The following is a 20333-nucleotide window of genomic DNA, read 5'->3' as shown; positions in this document are numbered from 1 at the left end:
GTTAATATTCTCTTTTCATACTCAAAATAACCAACCTTTAGCTGTTCTTCTAAGTGTCGTCTTTGCTCAAGATCCACAGTGACTGTGAGAAACTGGGCTACTTTCAGGGATGTGTTACTGGAAATGACTTTATTTGAATAAAAGGAAGTTTTCACCACATACTTTTCTTCTGCTGTATACATTTGTTTTAACCGGGTTTCTTGTATTACCTGGCACAGACATCAAACAATGTCAAACAAATGTTAGTGTACATTTAATGAAAATATTTTTAAAAGGACTGAAGCATTGGAAAATACAGATCAAGTGAATTTTAGAAGATCAAAACAGATGTACTTTCAATTTTTTTTTTTTTTTAACTTCTCCAGTTACATCCTTAAAAAAGTGGCTGATACACTTCGGGTTATCATTTTGGAAAACACTAAAGAAGAGAGAAGGGAGAAAACCCAAACAACAGTGGCAAAGGCGGCTATTCTTTTACTTGACTACATAATCTCTCCCAAATAAGTGTTCTTTTGGAGTTTTGTTGGGTCTACAGAAGAGATACCAGGAACCAGCTGCCCAGGACACACAACTGTGGTAGCTCACCTAAGTCACAGATTCTCACCTTCCCTCAGTTATATTGTTCACAGACACATAATCATATTTAATTCCTAGAAACACTTTAAGGATCTCAATTTTTTTTTTTTGCATTTTTCAGAGAGCTTCTCTCTCAAGAACTTAAACAAGAAGTTCCAAGAACTAAAGCACATTCTGAAAACATAACATTATTTTATATATTTCTGGATACTAATGAAGAGCAGGCTTTCATAATACAGTTTTTTCTAATCTCTAAAGTTGCACTACCAATACTCTTGTGGCTTGTTTTTATCCAGAAGTTTAGAGTCTAAGTAAAGAGATAAGGCATACTTAAGCACACTCAAGTTTAACAGGGTATAACCTGGCATCCGCAAGTTGCGGAATAATTTGGAATGAAGGGAAGGCAAGAAGAAGTTAGGCTTAAGTTCTAATAAATTTAAACTGACAGAAACAGTGAGGGAAGGGCCCTCCCAACAAAAAGGACATCATGACCAAAGGCTGGCAGGAGACAATTTAACTAAAGGGGAGAGTCTTAGAAATTAATGAGAACAAGTCCATAAAGGGTCTTATACATACATATGGTCTTGTCCTGTTTTCTAAATGACAGGAGAGGTACACCCACATGCAAAGTCCTAATATTCATTTCCTCAAATATTCCCCAAAATGAAATTTTTAATCAAAGACACATGTAACTTATTATAATCAGCTAAGTGGGGTTTTGTTTTTGTTTTTTTCCCCCCAAAACAGCTGGTAATGAGCCCTCATTTCTATCTTATGTCAGTTAAGTATCAAGCGTCCCTAAATTACAAATGAGTTGCCGTAGGGATACTGGTATACTATGTGGTAAACTTTTAAAACACATTTTGTAATAAATACAATATAACAACTAGTAATTGGTTCTCTAACTGGATCCTAGATGCTTATAAGCAAAAAACACGCCAAGTGATGTTATGGAAAAACCTGTTCTAGATGAAGAGATTTCTTTCCTGTTTCTGCCTGTGACAGAAGCAACAAATGTAAGGTGAGTCCTGGAGACTGTTTATATGAGGAGGAGAGAACTCCCAGCATGAGCAGAATATAGGAACTACGAGTGTGTGCTATGCTAGCCAGGAAAGGAGATCCTATGAAGGGAGGTCATTCATACCGGAGATGATCTTCAGGGGCAGCTTTAAGAAAGGAAGGGCTTACCAAAACAGTTCTACACCCAGCCTACTGTTCTAACATATACTTTCTCTGAAAAATAATCTGGAATACAAGAATTTAAATGATTAAGCCAGTAATATAATGTCTGAACACAAATTTGCCAAACAAGACAGGTGTCTCTTTTTAGGCTTCAACTAAAGCACTTCCTCTAGGTAACTCCACATCACTTACATGCATCATATAGTATTAGTCAATAGTCACTGTTTTGTGTGTATTAAAAATGTAAAATACAGGGGCGCCTGGGTGGCTCAATGGGTTAAAGCCTCTGCCTTCGGCTCGTGATCCCAGGGTCCTGGGATCGAGCCCCGCGTCAGGCTCTCTGCTCGATGGGGAGCCTGCTTCCTCCTCTCTCTCTGCCTACTTGTGATCTCTGTCTGTCAAATAAATAAATAAAATCCTTTAAAAAAAATGTAAAATACAAAGAATTTCTGTGTGGCTTAAAATAACAGAATGTGCTACTTCTTTAAATATCTCTAAATTTTTGCTTGATGTTTTTATGCTAAGAAGTGTTAACAAAATGAAGTTCTAGATCCAGTACTTTCTTACCCGTTCAATTCTTTCTCTGGTCCTTTCAGTTCCTACAGGAACTTCATGAATATGATAATGGCAGCAAAGGAAGCTCATGACGGGATCAGGGGCATCAAATAATTCTCGCAAGTAAGAGAAAAATCCATACTGTCTGAAATGAGAAGCACTTACTAGATATTTCTTCTTAAAAAAATATCATGTAAAGAAATCTGATAGTTGAAAAGTGGCAACTAAACAATAACATAAATTAATGATGGTACAGCAGAAATTTCTGTGTATTTTAAAATCACTTAATATTGTGATTAATGTTGAGACTGATTTCCTTGTCAGAAAAATTTAATATAGTCATCATTACAAACTATTAATCTCTTTTGTTTCTTCCATTGGTTTTATATTTAGAATGTTTACTTACATTCAGAATTAAGATATTTACTTATAACTGTTTCATAATTGCAAATTTTCCATTTAGTCCTTCTGGAAAGCACTCCTGCATTATGAAGTGATGATTTGTTTCACTTTCCCAATACCTAACCAACTATTTTAGTATCTTTCATTCAACTATCCAATATTAATCCACTGATCTGAAACATCACCACCATATAGTAAGTATTCCACGGTTTATCTGTTCCTAAATTTTTCCTAATTTAATACTTAAGTAGAGATCCTGAGGGAATAATACAGCTTATAACATATTTATGTGAAAGATAATATATTTAAGAGCTAAATGGTTATTCAATATTCAAAGTAACAGGTTAATTCTAAAAACAGTTTCAAGACTTACTTTAGCTCATTCAGAGATCTTGAAGGTGCTTTGTCTGCATAGGAGCTCTTGGGAGCAATAACAGCATTTACTCTTAATTTTTTATTGTCACGAATCTGAATATAAGGGAAAGAAAATATTTTAACTACCATACACTATCAATTAAAATGATTTTTTTAAAGTTATATTCCAACTGGTGTTAGGATAGGATAGGATGACCAAAAACTGGATACTTAATGGTACTTTCAAGCAAACTTTTTAGTATGATGATGACCCTATTATTACGTGTTTTTACAGAAAGTATTTATCAGTGAAAATAGTAAAAGAAATATGCTCTAACAGTTGAGGAAGCAGTAATACCAAAACTCTTCCAGGAAATAAGAGGAAGTGCAATGGCCATTTCCCAAATCACTTTATGATTCTAGCATAATCTTGATACCAGAACATGAACAAAAGCCCTCATGAATACATATGCAAAAATCCTTTACAAAATATTAGTATATGGAATCCAGCAATATGTGAACAGTACACATGACCAAGTAGAGTTTATTCCAGAAAGGTGAGATTGATGGAATGCTCCAAAAACCAATCTCACTTAAATCAATGAAGTACAAAACAGATGCAGAAAAATATGATAAATTCTCGGCAAACTAGGAACAGAAGGAAACTTCATCACCCTGATAAAAGGCATCTAGGGTAACTGCATAGCAGACATAATACTTATTATACACAGTAGTATGGGGAATGGTACTCTAATAGATAGAGTATCTATCTATTAGATATTAGATCTATCTAATAGATAGATCGTAGGAGGTGGTTATATACGATAAATTTCACCATTAAAATACAAAGTCACACCTGTAAGAGGAAGTTCTAGTCCTGTTGAGGAGAAGCTACGGAAGGTTACTTATCAGAGCACACACACAAAAATAAAGGTCAAAATTTCAGGAACCCAGGTCACATTATCCACATAGGATTCAAATCCTTAGCACAAAAGAAGCCCGAGTTTTTGACTCAAAAAAGGCACTCGGTGTTGGCTAAGCAGGCCATTTCCGATAGAAAGCAGCCAAATGCACCCGACGGAATGCCCTTCATAGCATGCCGCATATCAGACTCGTAATCTACGGAAGCGACTTCTTCAGAAAGCTCTCACACCAGAACAAAAACTCCTGGCTAAGCTTAAATAATACCAAACTACACAACTGTCTAACTTTCTGGAGTGCATTCTATAATTTTAAACATGCAACTTTTTATGCAATTACCATATATTCACATTCTCTGCCAACTCCCAAACCAGGAGGGCAATATGGTAAAAGCCAAAGCCAAAAAAAGTAAGGATTCTTTCCAATCACTAGCGCACCACAGAAATAGAGGACCACCGACGTGATTCAGGGTCCTGTCCTCATTTATACTTGCTGACAAAGACTTAAACGAAACAAAATCTAAACCCAATCTTTAGGGCTTTTAAAAGGTGACATACACAAAAGGAAAGAAAGCTGACTGACAATAACAACAGCTAACAATATATATATATATATATCGAATATATATACATATATATTATAGATAACGTAACAAAAATAACCACAAACAAGCAGTATTCTACACATCTTTTCATTTATTAAAGGATTTAACCCTCATAGCCATCTTTTGAAGTAGATCATATATCTACATTTTACAGATGAGGAAATTATGGCATAAAGCATTTAGGAAACTTGCTCAATTTAGTAGCAAAGCCAGAATTCAAATCTTGGCAGCCTATCTACAGAGTCTATGCCTATAACTACTAAGCCACATTGCCTGGTAGTGGCTTAGACTCCCAGGGTGTTTCGGTAGCCAGATATAGAATTCTCATTCTTTTTGAAGAGGTTTTATTTAAAAGCAACAACATATTGATTCCCATGCTCCCCATCAAAGAAAAACCGAGTTCAATCCAGTACATCTTCAAAAAGGATGTCGAAGACCAAAAGTCCATCATTATGGATTTTTTGCTCTTAAAACAGTATGACAGAATTATTCGAACTCCAAATAACTTCAAAACATGTTACAGATGGAATTATGGGCTGTTTTTTCTCTTGCAAAACAAATTCATTCCCCAATAATGACAGAGATAAAAAAAGAAATTCACAAAATCAAATGATTTTATACAAAAGTTACTGCTGGCATAATTAGTCGCTATTTTTTGTTTTAGTTTGAATTTAAAAACTGAAGTACCAGAAGGTAAGCACCAGGTGAGTCAAAGTATTACACTGGTCACTTACCTCTTTGAGGAAAACCTCCATATCTTCTTGACTCTCAAATACAAAAGCTCTCAAGTCATTTGATGAAATATGATTTTCAATGTACTTGGCATTTTTATTATCTTTCATATTGATCTAAACAAAAAGAAAATATAAGTAATATAAGTTAATTCTCATGAAATTCAAACTGAGTACTAGAACATAATTTTGAGTTATTTAACAAGTTTAAATTCAACACTTAAGGGGGATAAAATCTGGTACTGAAGACTCAACATTTTAAAACCTCTACTTAATTTAGTACCCAGAAACATCTAATACATCATAAAACAAAGAATAAGACTTGAATAAGCACCTGATGCATATCAATTTTGATTTTATCTAAGAAGTAACTATGTTCCTTTCTAGTCAACCCTCTGGAAAACATGTGAAATGGCTCCGAAGGTAATCTAAGAGTATAAACATTTTTCATCTTTCCCCAAACTTTTACTATTTGTCTTCTTAATCTTCAAGAGGAAGTTATATATGGCAATAACTGATCAGTATAAAAACACAAAGAATTAAAATACAACTTTTAATAGTGCTTTCAAGAGAAATCCTAGGCTTGTACCACTAGGATTTATTTTTTAAGTATTAACAAACCAGGCCCTTCTGCATGTGAGGTTCAATGCTATGGAAAATACTAAGAAGGTCAAGACAAAAAATCAATATACTTTTTGCAGATGCTAAGTTTAAAAAAAGCAAAAAAGCAGAACACTATAATAAAGATCCGTAACAGAGGTATATGAAACGTGCTCTCTTATGGAATTTCAGGGGGCAGATAGATTATCTTCAGCAGATGGAAATCTGCCTTCTTGAAAAAAAAAAAAAGATTTGTGAAAGAAGGTATTTATGTACCGTATATATAAAACACAGCATACTACTGGTGAAGAGCTAAGACTCTGGAGTCAGACAGATGATGCTTCAAATCATATACCCTTAAGTCTCTGAAAGTTTCAGTCAGTTCATCACCAAAATGGGCACAGTACAATAGTCTACATCTCAGGAACAAATGTGGATCAAGAGAGCTAATAAAAACATTTTAGTACAATGCTTGTCATATACACATTGGCAAGTATTACTCTCCATTTTAAACTACAAAATATCAGCTAGCACTAAAACAGAAGAAAACCGACACACAAGAAAGTCACAAGAAATACCTGAACTTAAACACTACAGAAATGTAGCCTCTATTGCTCCAATTTTTTTTTTTTTTTGGTAGCAATTACTTCATCAGAAGCAATGGTACAAATGAAAGAGAAGTAGGTGTTAGCTACGACTTATACAGAGGGTAAAATAACCCCACTGTGACTGCAGAAGTCCCCTTTTTAAGAAGAGCTGTGGCTAAGTCGGCCTAAGACGGGGCTCTCATTATCACTCCTTTACCAGAGTTCCCCTTTACTGGGGCTTCCACCTTGTGTAAGTTGGTGATGTGGTCACTCAACTCTTTGAAGAGCGTCACCTGCTCATTTAGATAATAGTCTCAAAAAGTCACATGAATAGGGTCATTTCCGTCCCTGCCCAGTTTATGCCCTTCCAGTAGCAATTGAGTCACACCGTTTTTTCCCCGGGTAATGCAAACTGCTCTGCACTGAGTCTGGCGTCCTGACATCCGGAAGGAAGATTTTACCAATTTGTTGGTTCTGCAGCTTCACCAGCTACTTAGCAAGCTCCTCTTGTGAGACGGGTAAAGAAAATATTTGGCAAAGTTCAAGGCCACTGTTTCACAACCCAATAAAGACAGAGTGGTAGGCAGAGGAAACACTGTACTCCAAGGTCAAAGGGGGGTTGTTGGCAGACTCGTAGTTCAGTTTTTTAACATGAAATCTTTCTATACAACCTACCTTAGAACCTGTTTTATAAATTCATTAATAGATCATAAATGTCCTCTTATATTAATAGACACCAAGAATGACTTTTTAATGGCTGCATAGTATTCCTTTCAATGGATCTAGTTTATATGACCAGTCCATCTCTCTGGAAATTTTCTTCTTTGCCCCATCATCATTTGGGCTATTATAAACCCTGCTGTGAAGAACAGAACTATAAGTACTTCTTTGCACAATTCTCCCATTCTAGACTGGGCTGGTTAGAAATAACTCAGGAAATGGACAGTTGACAAGTAATATGGCTAAAATTTTAAGTTTATGGATTGCTAACTTGTCTACATTGATGACATTTCCACTAGATATTGAAGGATTAAGTGTATATGTTGGGGTGGGGGAATACAAGGGTATTCCAGAAAGGATAAAAAAAGCAAGACTGTTCCTTTTTATTTCAAAGTTTCAAATATAATTTGAAATATAAATATATGCCAGCTAGTAATCCCTGTTGGTGACAGGCTACTACTATTGGGAGATAAAAGGATGGCAAATTTACCAAAGTTGTGAATTATAATTTTGAGGTTGACATTTTAATAAAAATCTGTTAATTACTTGCATTATAAGTTATTAAGGCTCAAACTACTTTCTTTTATTTTCTTTCAGTCCTTACCAGATTAATCAAAACAATAATGTCTACATCCAAAAAAGATATTCCCTTCTTGATCTGGCAAAAATACTCTAATAATACATACCTGAGCAAGAAGAGAATACAGTATTATGCATATTAACTTTGCTAATATAATCTAGTAAAAAAAGACAACTACATGAAATGATTTTAAATAATAATACAAATATGAATTAAAGAAAGTAGAAGTTTTCATGAATCCTAAAAGGATCTATAGTGTACTCTTTCCGAAAGTAAAAAAAAAAAAAAAACTATAACCCATCAATAACAATCCTTGAGTCATTTTGGGTTAAGTTTTAAGTTCATATTATACCTAACTATATCACTGTCAAAGAATGTGGTTTTTACTTTATTTTCTCTTTCCACGGCCAAACTTTTAAAAATATTTTAGATGGAAATCTTCCTAGCCATTCCATGGCCACACTTCATTAAATGATTTACTAAACACAGCTTATCCTATTCTAAATGACCCATGATCATCAGAAAGAGCTAGCTATCAAAGGTTTATGTGGTCAAAAGACTGCTGGCTGCATTCTCAGAATCCTAAGAATGCTCGATTATTTGTAGGTGACTTCCTCTTCAACTTCTGTTGGGTACCCCTCTCAACATAGTTATTTACAACAGTTTCTAGCCCTTCAGGCAGCATTTAATCTATGGCCTGCTGTAATCCAGTAACTGCCAGAAGGAACTAGCTGACTGAACTAATTTTATACATGATTCTTGGTCAATAAGCTGACAGTTATATACTCTGACAAAGTTCAAAGACTTATTGGTCAAAAGTCAGGTATGGATTCAGCAGCACATCAGTAGCCACAAGTCTGAAAATGGGAAACTAAGGTGTTAATAAGACTAGGAATTCTTAAAACAACAAAAAATCTGTATTAGAACAACAAAAAATCTATAATGAATACAATAATGAAACCAACAGATGCTACCACAATGAACAAAATTTCTTACCGTGAGCATTATAGGCTCACAGACTCTTTGCTTAAATTTGTCCCGGTTATTTCTTAGCCATAAAACAGCATCATATGTGTCACGGTATCTTTGCCTCAGCTTATCTTCCTTCTGATTCATAAGATTGTCAAATCGTACAATATTATCACCCACACCTAAAAAGGAAAGTAAAGTTATTAGTTCTCTGAAAGCTTTAATTAGTGAAATAATCCATTAGTAATACAAGATAACTTAGATCCAAAAGTTAGCAATACCACTCAGCAAGTACCCACCACAGTGAGAAAGGACCACCATGGATAAATTGTTATCAAATTTCCAAACACTTGAGATAAAACATGCTCTTTAGGCTATCAAAACTAAAGAGGTCATAAAAATAAGTCAGCAAAAAAAAAAAAAAAAAAAAAAAAAAAAAGTAAGAAAACACTACATTTCCTAACATGAGATGATCACAACAGGCCTTCAAAATTCTGAGAGAAAAATTTTCAACATAGAGTCACATATACAACAAAACCAAGAGAAGAGGATCATGAAATAAAGGCATCTTTAGGGATGCAAAGACTCTGAAATTAATCCCCAAATATCTCTTCCTACAAGGTTACCCGAAGATAAGGGAACAATGTAAGAACATACTAAGTAATATAAGAAAAACAAACAAAAAGTGCACAGAATTCAGGAATAGCTTTACCCAACACAGAAAAGGATCTGTGACGAAGCCCAAGAAATCCCAGATGACTGCCTACTTTCTTTTTTCTTTTTAAGGAAATATTAAAGTAAATGGTTTTTTAAAAGGTAAATTAAAACTTAAAAAAAAAAAAAAAGCCATCAGTGAAAGGAAATCCCACCCTAGCGCATTACCCAACTCTACTGTGAACAAGTCTCACTGCTGCAAGAATCCTTAGTATTTCTAGCTTTTAGAATTAACCCATAAACAGAGCACATAAAACTCAATATGGTTCTCAATGTTTTCAGCCTTGAAAATATAAAAACCAGAGCACAAATTCGAGGACTTAGAATGTCAGAGGAGCAGAAAGTGAAAAGGATGAGTACTAGTATTTCAGCTTACAAAGTGTACATTCAAGCAATATTGACAACTGTTTGACGTAAGATATAATGGTATCATAATCAATCATAAAGGTTAATGATTAGTAACTAATACTACTAATCCCACTCGAGGAATTAAAATAGGATAGGAACTGTTATGAGCCAAAATCTGTATCTCAAGTTACAAAATAGCAAAACATAGTATTAAAATTGATTAATCAAGCCATGGTGAAATAACATGATAAAAATATAAATAATGGTCTACTGGAAAAAACTGCTGAGGTATTTAAAAATGCATACACCTGAGAGTGGGTATGATCTGAAAGAGGTGGAGGAAACTCTGATAAACATACAAAATGGGGGTTGTTTTCTTTCTTACTGATCTTAGTCGTATACACTGAGTAGTTAGAACTTAAAACTTCTTCTATCTGTATAATGTTATAAATCAATTTTCATGGTCCATAGGAAAGAAGAGCAAAGATGAAATCAAACAGATTTCAAAAGGGCAAAGCTAATGGAAGGTTCTGAAAACTAGAGTGAAGAGCTTAAATTCGATCTGATAAATAACAGTGACTCTGTGAAGAAAATAAAGGAAACCATTTTTCCAGAATTAAAATCAACTGTCATAATCTGACATACATAAGGCAATGGTTAGCCAGTCGCAAAGCACGGTATATGCTACCTATAGGTGATTAAGGCATTAACTTGGAAAGACCAAGCTGAGCTTTCTCAACAAGGGGATTTGAGCAGCTAAAGACATGGTACCAGGGGAAGAAGAAAGCCATCAACAGAAATAGATCTCCATTTTATAAACATCTCTTCACCCTAAGTTTCATAAAACTTACTCTTTCTCTCCTTCTCTAGGCTCTCCTTCTCTCCTCGCTTATCAATTACCTCGCCTTCACATAATGCCTTTTCATCTTGAACTCGTCTCAGATCATTTGTAATGGCATCAATTTGGGGCTGAAGATTCTCACAGTTTTCTGCGGTCTTCAGTTCATTCTGCAAATCCTCTATCATCTTCCGAGTGTTACTTATCCTCCTCTGGCGGTCGTGTTCTTCATTCTGTTTTACCGTTAATGCCTGCTGCAGTTCCTCAATCTGATAAAACAAAGAAGGATGGTACAGGAGACTGTGTTTTTCTCTCTTGCTTTATAAGGCTTTTATAGTAATATAGTATTTAAAATGCAAACAACCTAATAATGTGGGTGTTATCCTAACTAAAAGGTACTCTGCGGTAATTCAGAGTGTTACTCCTACCAGACCACCTGTTATCTTTATTTGTTCACTAATAACATCCTAAGTACTGAGAGCAGTGCTTAGCATATCGTTAGCACTTATTAAATATTTGCTCAATAAACAAAATATTTGTAAAGCCAATTCGCAGATTTCTAAATACTGACAGAAAATAAATTCATATCACACACCAGAAAACAATTAAAATAGCATTTATATGTATATGACAAACTTTGAATAAAGCAGTAATAACAGAAATGATAACAAAGGTTATGTCACTCTTAATTTTAGACAAACTTTTTTTTTTTAGGATTTTATTTATTTGAGAGAGTGAGCGAGTGAGAGCAAGTAAGCAGAGGGAGAGAGAGAGGGAGAAGCAGACTCCCTGCTGAGCAGGGAGCCTGACCCGGGGATGGATCCCAGAACCCTGGGATCATGACCCGATCCGAAAGCAGACGCTTAACGGACTGAGCCACCCAGGTGCCCCTGAAACTATTTTCTTTCAACAAAATTATTTACTAATACTTGAAATTAATATTTTGAGATTAATCCTCCAACTGTATGTTTAGATTCGTTGACATATTCGAGGTAAATTGTTAAAAAAAAAACAACCCAGATCATATAAGATGCCAGCAGATTTTTATCAAAACCTTACAAAGTCCACCTAAAAGTTAAGACTTTAAGACACACATGCATACACAAAAATATACATGTATAGAATCCTAGTTGTGTAAAAAGTACAATTTCATAATAACACATCACATAACCCGTTAGCCTGCCTTCATTCCAAGTCCTATTTACTCCCTTTCTCCCGCCCCGTTACCAAAGTAGGATCAAATTCATTATATGGAAATATGGAAAGAAAACTAACTTTTAACAAATAATCATCTATAATCTTAATATCCTTAAACCTTTACATTTTAATACCTACTTATATCTTTTCATGGAACATATATGTTTTATGGTATCACTAAAAATGTATTGAGAGCAGTTTCTCATTTCTCCCATGTCCTTGGCAAAACAAAATTTCGTTACCTGTGTAATGTCCTGTTACATGGCTATAACACATTTCAGCCCGTTCCCTACTGTTGGACATTTGGGTTGGTACCAATTTTTCCTTTCTGAAACTTTAACTTTGACAGTGTCAAGAAAATGAACTGAAACATCCAAAATCCCCTTTCCTATACCAAACATGCAGAAGGCAGAAACAGTGAAAGTTAAAATACATATCTGTGATTGAAAGTTAACAATGTTCAATGGACCTAAAAGAAAGAAGGAGACAAGAAGCCATAGTGTCCAGCCAGGGAACCCATGAGGTCCAAGGCAATGGGAATAAATAGGGACAGAATTAAGAATCACCAGACACGAGGCGCCTGGGTAGCTCAGTCGTTAAGCATCTGGCCTTCAGCGCAAGTCATGATCCCAGGATTGCTCCCCTCTCAGCAAGGAGCCTGCTGCTCCCTCTCCTTCTGCCTGCTACTCCCCCTACTTGTGCTTGTCCTCTGCCAAATAAATAAAAAAAAATCTTAAAAAAAACAAAAATCACCGAACATGTGAAGAAGTCCAGCTCCATGAAAAAGGAACAAGAAATGTAGCAAACAAAGCCTTTGTACTCCCAGCAAAACAGAGACCCATCAACCTACCAAAAATCACTGGGGCCACTGAAGAAATCTGTATGACTACCTGACTTAAGAAACTGGGAAGCAGCCCAGGGGACCCCATTCTTCCAGATAAGTTTCCCGAACTCTAATTTATGTGCAGTTCTCATCCAGAAAACTTCCATGACTAATCCCATCATACTCAGGTTTTACACCAGACACCACAGGTCCAAATTCCTATATCACCAATTATCTTCAACTTCCATGAATGTTCTCTCTTGTTCTGACACTTGGCTATTCCTGAAAGACATTCTCCCTAGAATCCTCTCTAAGGTGACCTCCTGCCACAATCCTTCAGAGGTGGGGAGGGTGTTAATCCTCATTAATCCCTACCGTACTATATCCTCCATTAACTAAGCCCCACTTTATTTCCCTTGAAGACTGTGGTATCAGGCTTTACCACCCATCATCTCTGTTGCTGTGTTAACTAGCTCACCCTCAATACCCTTCCTCACTCCATTCATTGATGATTTAGCATGCCAATTATTTTCCTCTCCGTACACTGAAGTCCCACAGTCTAACTCTTTGGCCTCTGTGTTCCTGGATTTCTTCACCTTTAACCATCTTTTCCTAAACCCCTCATCAGCTACCTATGGTTTTACTTCAGATCATGTAAAGCACCACAAGTCGTACACCTGAAAACCATTTCTACAATCCTATTCTTTCAGTCCCCTTTACTTCCATTTTACTTACTGTAGTATCCAAACTATTCTTTGACTCCACAGGGTCCTGCAATCCAGTGACCCGACCATCTTTTCACAATCCATTATCCCCTTCATTTCTTCTCTTTAACCTACTGAAGTTCTACAACCCAGCACAAGAACCACTCCCCTGCAAAGACTCTTGACCCTCTACCATTCCTATGTCACACCAGCTAGGGAAAAAAGCACAGTCTCTATTAAACCTAACTATATGCCTTCTATGTATCTGTATCCAAGCAGCTGAACTGATTGAAGAAACTCTCCAAAAACTCATCTCACTTTGAATTCATGGCCACAAAACTTAAACAGGAACTCAAAACTACCAGACAAACCTATTATATTTCTCTAATAAATGTGTATGCTTATTCTAATAGGAGTTCACAGCTTGGCCTCCTCCCTTCCTCAGTTCTTTATTGCTGTAGGCCCTCTACTCACTCAGCTGATAACTTTGTCTCATACTTCATGAACAGCATAATTAAAATCAGTGCTATGATCAGAGTACTATTTCTGTTTTACAATCCATCACCCTAACTCTATCTGTACTCAATTCATTTTATCTTGTACAATATAAGGAGAGTCCTTGTAGCTACCTAAGTCTAAGACTACTCCAAGCAGTGTTTCTCTAATTACTTATGGTGAAGGACCATTTTAAAAAAAGTTCCAAGCCATCAAAAGTCAACTTGTATCAATTACAACCACAATAAATTATTAACAATCATTTTGGAAAACAGCTTGTCAATTCCTTCAAAATATTATATTCTATTATGATATTTTTGATATCCTACTATGATATTCTACTCCTAGGAAATTATCAAAAACGAAAGCACATATTTATACAAAAACTTGTACAAGAACACTCATGCCAGTTTACTGGTAATAGCCCCATGCCAGAAATAACCTTAATGTCCATCAATAGGTGAGAAGATAAACAAACTGTGGTCGCAAGGGAAAAAATACATTAAAGCAAACAAAAGTTAAAATACAACATATCAAAATTGGTGGACACAGCTAAAGCAGGAATGAGAAGAAAGTTTATAGCATTAGGTACATATATAAGAGGAAAACTCTCAGATCAAGAACCCAGAAGAAGTGCCAAATAAACCCACATTGAGCAGAAAAAAGGAAATAATAAAAATACAAACAGATATCAATAAAATTAAAAAGGGGAAAAACAGAGACAATCTATGAAACCAACAGCTGGTTCTTTGAAAAAAAGCAATAAAATTAACAAACCTCTAGAAAGGCTGCCCCCCATCCCAAAAAGAAGACAGAAATTAACAATATCAAGAATGAAGCAGGGGTATCACTGTATCACTACAAACATTAGAAGGACAGTAAGAAACTTTATGTACACAATTGGACAATTTAGACACAATGTACCAACTCCTCAAAAAATATTAGCTACCACAACTCATTAAATATGAAATAGATTATTTGAATAGCTCTCTATTAAAATTCATAATTTCAAAACTCCCCCAAAAAGAAATCTCAAAAACCCAGATAGTATCAAATATTTGAGAATTATTCCGAATGTTTAAAGAAGAATTAACACCAGTTCTACACAATCTCTTCCAAATACAAAACTGAAGAGGAGGGAACACTTCCCATTTTATAAAGCTAGATGGTATTCTGACAACAAAAGGAGAGACAGTATAAAAACAAAACTATAGAACAATATCCCTCACAAACACAGACTATTAGTCAACAGAATTCAAAAGTATATAAAAGAATATTTATATGCCACAGCCAAGAAGGATTTCCAGGAATGTAAGGTTATTTGATGGTTAAAAAAAAAATTAAGGTAATGCATCATATTAATAAGCTAAAGATGAACATGGACACTGTCGTATCGATAGATGCAAAACAAAAAGCACTTAACAAAATCCAACACTCAATCAATATAAATACTCTCAGAAACATGGGAAGAGTGGAACTTCCCAAACTTGATTAAAAAAAATCTATATGAAACCTACAGCTAACAATATACTTAATGGTGAAAAAAACTAGTTGCTTTCCTCCCAAGATCAAGTACAAGATAAGAATGTCCACTTCTGCCATTCTTATTCAACACAGTGCTAGAAGTTCTAGCCAGTGCAGTAAGGCAAGAAATTAAAGGAATACAAATCAGAAAAGAAAAAATAAAGTCATCCCTACTTGTACATGACATGCTTGCCTATGCAGAAAATCCCAAGGTCTCTATTTCTGAAAAGGAGAGAGGAAAGGAAAAGAAATACTTAGGTGTAATCTTACAAAACACAAAGGACATGTATGCTGAAAACTACAAAACGCTCACTGAAGAAATCAAATATCTAAATAAACGAAGACATACCGTGTTCAAAGATTGGAAGACTCAACCCAGTAAAGATTTCAATTCTCCCCAAATTGATATACACGTTTAATGCAATTCCTATTACAATCCCAGCAACATTTTTCTGTAGATATAGAAAAGATTTGGATGTCATCAGGAATGGCAAAATCAAACTATGAAAATCCTCTCCTCCATAAAAGCAATGAAAACACTGACAAAAATTGTCAAAATTAACTTTTTTGGAACTCTGGAATTTAATCAAAGGCTTATAATTACCTGGAGACTGTTTATTCCAGAAAAATGCCTGAATCTTGGTAAAAACAGCAAGTCTTGTGGGATTCTGAACAAGCCCCATTCCCTTCTCCAGTTCCATGGCAGCCTTAAAAATCAATGGCCCCCAACTACAGTGAAATCAGCAACATAACAACCACTGGAGAGGCCAGAAAAAGGTTAAAAAGGTTTCAAGTTCTCATTCTTAGAAAACTACCATTATCTGATCTATCTGCACTTCTGGAAAAGCTTACTACAAGGTCTATCTTTATTCAGCACGACTCCACAGTTTGCAGCCTTTACCCTGAAGGCATTTGCTAAAAACAATCAGTGGCAAGTGTTTAATACCACAGCTATTTCATGAGGAATAACAGTTGTGGTAAACAATAAACTTTCCAAAAAAACCTTAAAAAGCTGGAGAATGAGACACCTGTGTGAAACTTGAGAAACTCCTGGGGAATCTAGAAGGCTACATGTATGAGCAGACAGTGTGTATGTGTAGGACTGTGCACATGCTCAAGACTGGAAAAGACCCTAAGCTCTCACAAAGGTTCTGCGTACACGAATGTTTTACCTTGAGGCTATGCGCAAATTGGAAGCGAAACCCAAAACAGAGCTGTAAACTAGCACTGGATATTAACCAAACCTTGCAACAATTCAGAGAGCACTTACTGAATCTTGGTACACAGTAAAAACACTACCCTGCTGTGTGTTGAAGGTGTGACCTAACATGCACGAGGAGATCCTCAACAAAGACAGGGAGACATCCTGGTTGCAGTCATTTAAGGAAATATCTGACCAGTACACTAACTCAGCAGAGACTTCAATAGTCACATACAACAAAAAATACAAATTTCAAAGAATTAGTTAGGAAAGTAACTAAACAAACTGCAACAAGAAGCCTGGGGAGGGAAGGACAACTAATTTCAAAGTTGCCACATCATGTTACTTAAAATGCCAATTTCAACAAAAATTACAACATTTTCAACAAAAGTATGGGCCATACACTGGAAAAAAAAGCAGTCAACAGAAAATATCCCTGAGGAAGCCCAGAAATAGACTTACAAAGTGAAGACTTTAAAACAGCTATTTTGGGGCGCCTGGGTGGCTCAGTGGGTTAAAGCCTCTGCCTTCGGCTCAGGTCATGATCTCAGGGTCCTGGGATCGAGCCCCGCATCGGGCTCTCTGCTCAGCGGGAAGCCTGCCTCTCCCTCTCTCTCTGCCTGCCTCTCTGCCTGCTTGTGATCTCTGTCAAATAAATAAAATCTTTAAAAAAAAAAAAAAAAAAAAAACAACAGCTATTTTAAGAATGTTCAATCAACTAAAGAAAACCATGTCTAAAGAACTAAAGGAAAGGAAGAGAACAGTGTCTCATTGAATAGTGAGTATCAACAGAGGAAAAAAGTATAAAAAAGAGTGAACTAGAAATTGTGGAGTTGCACAGTACAATAACTGAAATAAGATTCACTAGTGAGGCTAAAGAGATCTGAACAGGCAAAACAAAGGAAACCTGAAGATCCGTCACTTGAGATTATCCAGTCTGATGAAAAGAAAAAAAATGAATGAAATGTGTAACAAAGTATACCACTGTATATCAAACTATGCAGAACAGGAGTGTCAGAAGAAGAGAAGAGAAAAAGGCAGAATGAATATCTGAGGAACCTAACAACCCCAGAATTCCCACAGCTTGGATCTAAAACATTCATCTGCATGCCCCAGAAGCTAAATAACTTCCCAGCAGGATAAACTTAAGGAGAGTCACCCTGAAGACCATCATAGTTAACTGTGGAAAAAACACTGAAAGCAAGAAAAAAAGTAACTCATCATGTACAAGGGATTCCCAATAAGATTAAAAGCTGACTCCTCATCAGAAACCAGGGAAGCTAAATACCAGCGGGATGTCACATTCAAAGTGCTGGGAAAAAAGAACAAGAATTCTCTATCCAGTGGAAACTATCCTTCAGAAACAAAGGATAACTTAAGACATTGTGAGATAAACAAGAACTGAGAGAATTCGTCATTAGCAGGAGCACCCTACAAGAAATCCTAGTCTTTCATGCCAGAATGAGAGGACACTGGAGAATAACCTGACTCTGTACAAAGAAAGAGCATCAGTAAAGGTAACCACACAGTTAATATAAAAGGGAGTAAAAATGTATCTCGTTTGTAACTTTTTTTCTCTTATCTGACTTAAAAGACAACTGCTGTGGTATTAATAGAAAATATTTATTTTCTTAGTCCCTGGTCCCTGGCCTGGAGTTCTTAAAACCCTTGAAATCTCCTGAGTGACAGAAGCAGCTTTTGTTATTCATACCAAGCACCCAGGCACTTCTGACCACGCCTGATTTTATGCTAATAAGATGAGTCTTGGAAGGGCCCCCTAGATAGCTTCAGAACTGAGACTGGCTTCAGGAAGACCAAGCACATGGATTAGAAGGCTGGAACTTTTATCCCCACCTCCTGACCTCAAGGAGGGGGAAAGAACTGAAGATTGTAAGTTTATTTACCAATGGCCAAAAAATTTAATCAATCATGCCTACATAATGAAACATTAATAAAAAATCCTAAACGATAAGGTTCTGGAGCTTCTGGTTTGGAGAACAGGTCAATATTCTGGGAAGGTGATGCAGCCAGAAGAGGGCAAGAAAGCTCTGAACACTACCTCCCATACCTTGCCTTGTGCATCTCTTCCATTTGGGGGTTACCGAGTTGCATCCTTTATAATAAACTGGCAATTGCTAAGTATAACATTTTCCTGAGTTCTACAAGTCAATGTAGCAAGTACCAAACCTGAAGAGGGGATGTGGGAACCCCTGAATTTGTAGCCAAGTCAGGCCAAAGTGCAGGTAACCTGTGTCCCGGGTCCTTGAGACTTATGTAGGAAGGAAGGGCTGTCCTGCTAACTTGTAGAGTCTGCTCTAATTCCAGGCGGTTAGTATCAGAATTGAATTGAATTGTAAGACACTTAGTTGGTGCCAGAGAATCAATCATTATTGTTACCAAAACAAAACTATATGAAGAAATAATGATAAAAGCTGTGCTGATAGGCTTATAATAATTAAAATACAATTTGTAGGACAGGAAGAGCACAAAGCAGGGAGAATGGAATGGAGCTATATAGGGGCAAAGTGTACGTACTACTGAAATTAAGTCGGTATATGAACCAGATTGTTATAAATTAAGATATTGTTATTCTAAAGGCAGCCACTAAGAATATAGCTCAAAAAATACACAGTGTAAGAAACAAGGGAATTAAAATGGTACAACAGAAAACATTTAACATAAAGTAATAATGGAGAACTAGAGGAACAAAAAAGTCCTAAGACACTGAAAACAAATGAGCAAAACGGCTAACGTAAATGCTCCCTTCGTCAGGAATCACATCAAATGTCAATGGACTAAACACTCCAATGTAAAGGCAGGGAGAGGCAAAATGGATACAGAAGATGGCCAAGTAGGAGGATCCTGAGTTCATCTCCTCCCATGGACACAAGATAACAGCTACAACTCTACAACTAACCCTGAAAACAATCTAAAGACTAGCAGGACAGACCCTCCCCAGTCAACTGTAAAGAGGAGGCCGCATGGAAAAGGAGAGGAAGGACGGAGACACTACTGGAAAGTGAAGCCCTGGAGGTAAGAACCGCAAACGGGAGGGACACTACAAGCACGGAGAAGTGAGAGGATCAGACCCCACACCAGGCAGTCCCCGCAGCGGGGCCTGCACTGGGAAGACGAATCCCCATAACATGTGGCTTGGAAAATCAGCGGGACTTGAATCTGAAAGAACCAGAGGGCAACAGGAAACTCAGTTGCTGCCCTGAAAGAGTCCACAAAACAGGGACGCCTGGGTGGCTCAGTTGGTTGGACGACTGCCTTCGGCTCGGGTCATGATCCCGGAGTCCTGGGATTGGGTCCCGCATTGGGCTCCCAGCTCCACGGGGAGTCTGCTTCTCTCTCTGACCTTCTCCTCGCTCATGCTCTCTCTCACTGTCTCTCTCAAATGAATAAATGAAATCTTTAAAAAAAAAAAAAAAGTCCACAAAACAAGGAACTCCGTGAGACACAGCCCAGAGTAGCAGTCTGAAAAGCACCTGGGGTATAAAAATGAAGGTATAAATGAAGGGGATTTACTGGTTAATCTTAGAATGTGTAAAGGGACAGGGATCTTCGGGAGAGTTCTCCAGGAACAAAAGTGCTGGCAGATGCCACTTCTCTTTTACTCCACCAGCTTACATAGCCCGACACCTGCAGAAGCCAGAGCTGACACTCTCCCATCTATCTCGCCAGCATCATGTGCTCCACCCAAGC

The 20333-nt window shown here is 36.6% G+C and overlaps 1 protein-coding gene across 2 annotated transcripts in view; it reads right to left on the bottom strand.

The window, feature by feature from the left end:
• The window catches only part of SMC5 (structural maintenance of chromosomes 5), a 97844-nt gene that overhangs the window by 33831 nt on the left and 43680 nt on the right, over window positions 1-20333 (bottom strand). For both annotated transcript variants that reach the window (XM_080820328.1, XM_080820329.1), the window contains exons 9-14: window positions 10695-10950; window positions 8809-8963; window positions 5329-5442; window positions 3089-3183; window positions 2326-2458; window positions 36-209 (exon numbers count right to left, since the gene is read on the bottom strand). In XM_080820328.1, coding sequence (XP_080676454.1) covers window positions 36-209; window positions 2326-2458; window positions 3089-3183; window positions 5329-5442; window positions 8809-8963; window positions 10695-10950 — 927 coding nt within the window. The remainder of the gene's footprint in view (window positions 1-35; window positions 210-2325; window positions 2459-3088; window positions 3184-5328; window positions 5443-8808; window positions 8964-10694; window positions 10951-20333) is intronic.

Source organism: Martes martes (genome assembly GCF_963455335.1).
Source record: "Martes martes genome assembly, chromosome: 12".
NCBI classification, from domain to species: domain Eukaryota; kingdom Metazoa; phylum Chordata; class Mammalia; order Carnivora; family Mustelidae; genus Martes; species Martes martes.
This window is presented reverse-complemented; position numbering and strand designations above follow the sequence as displayed.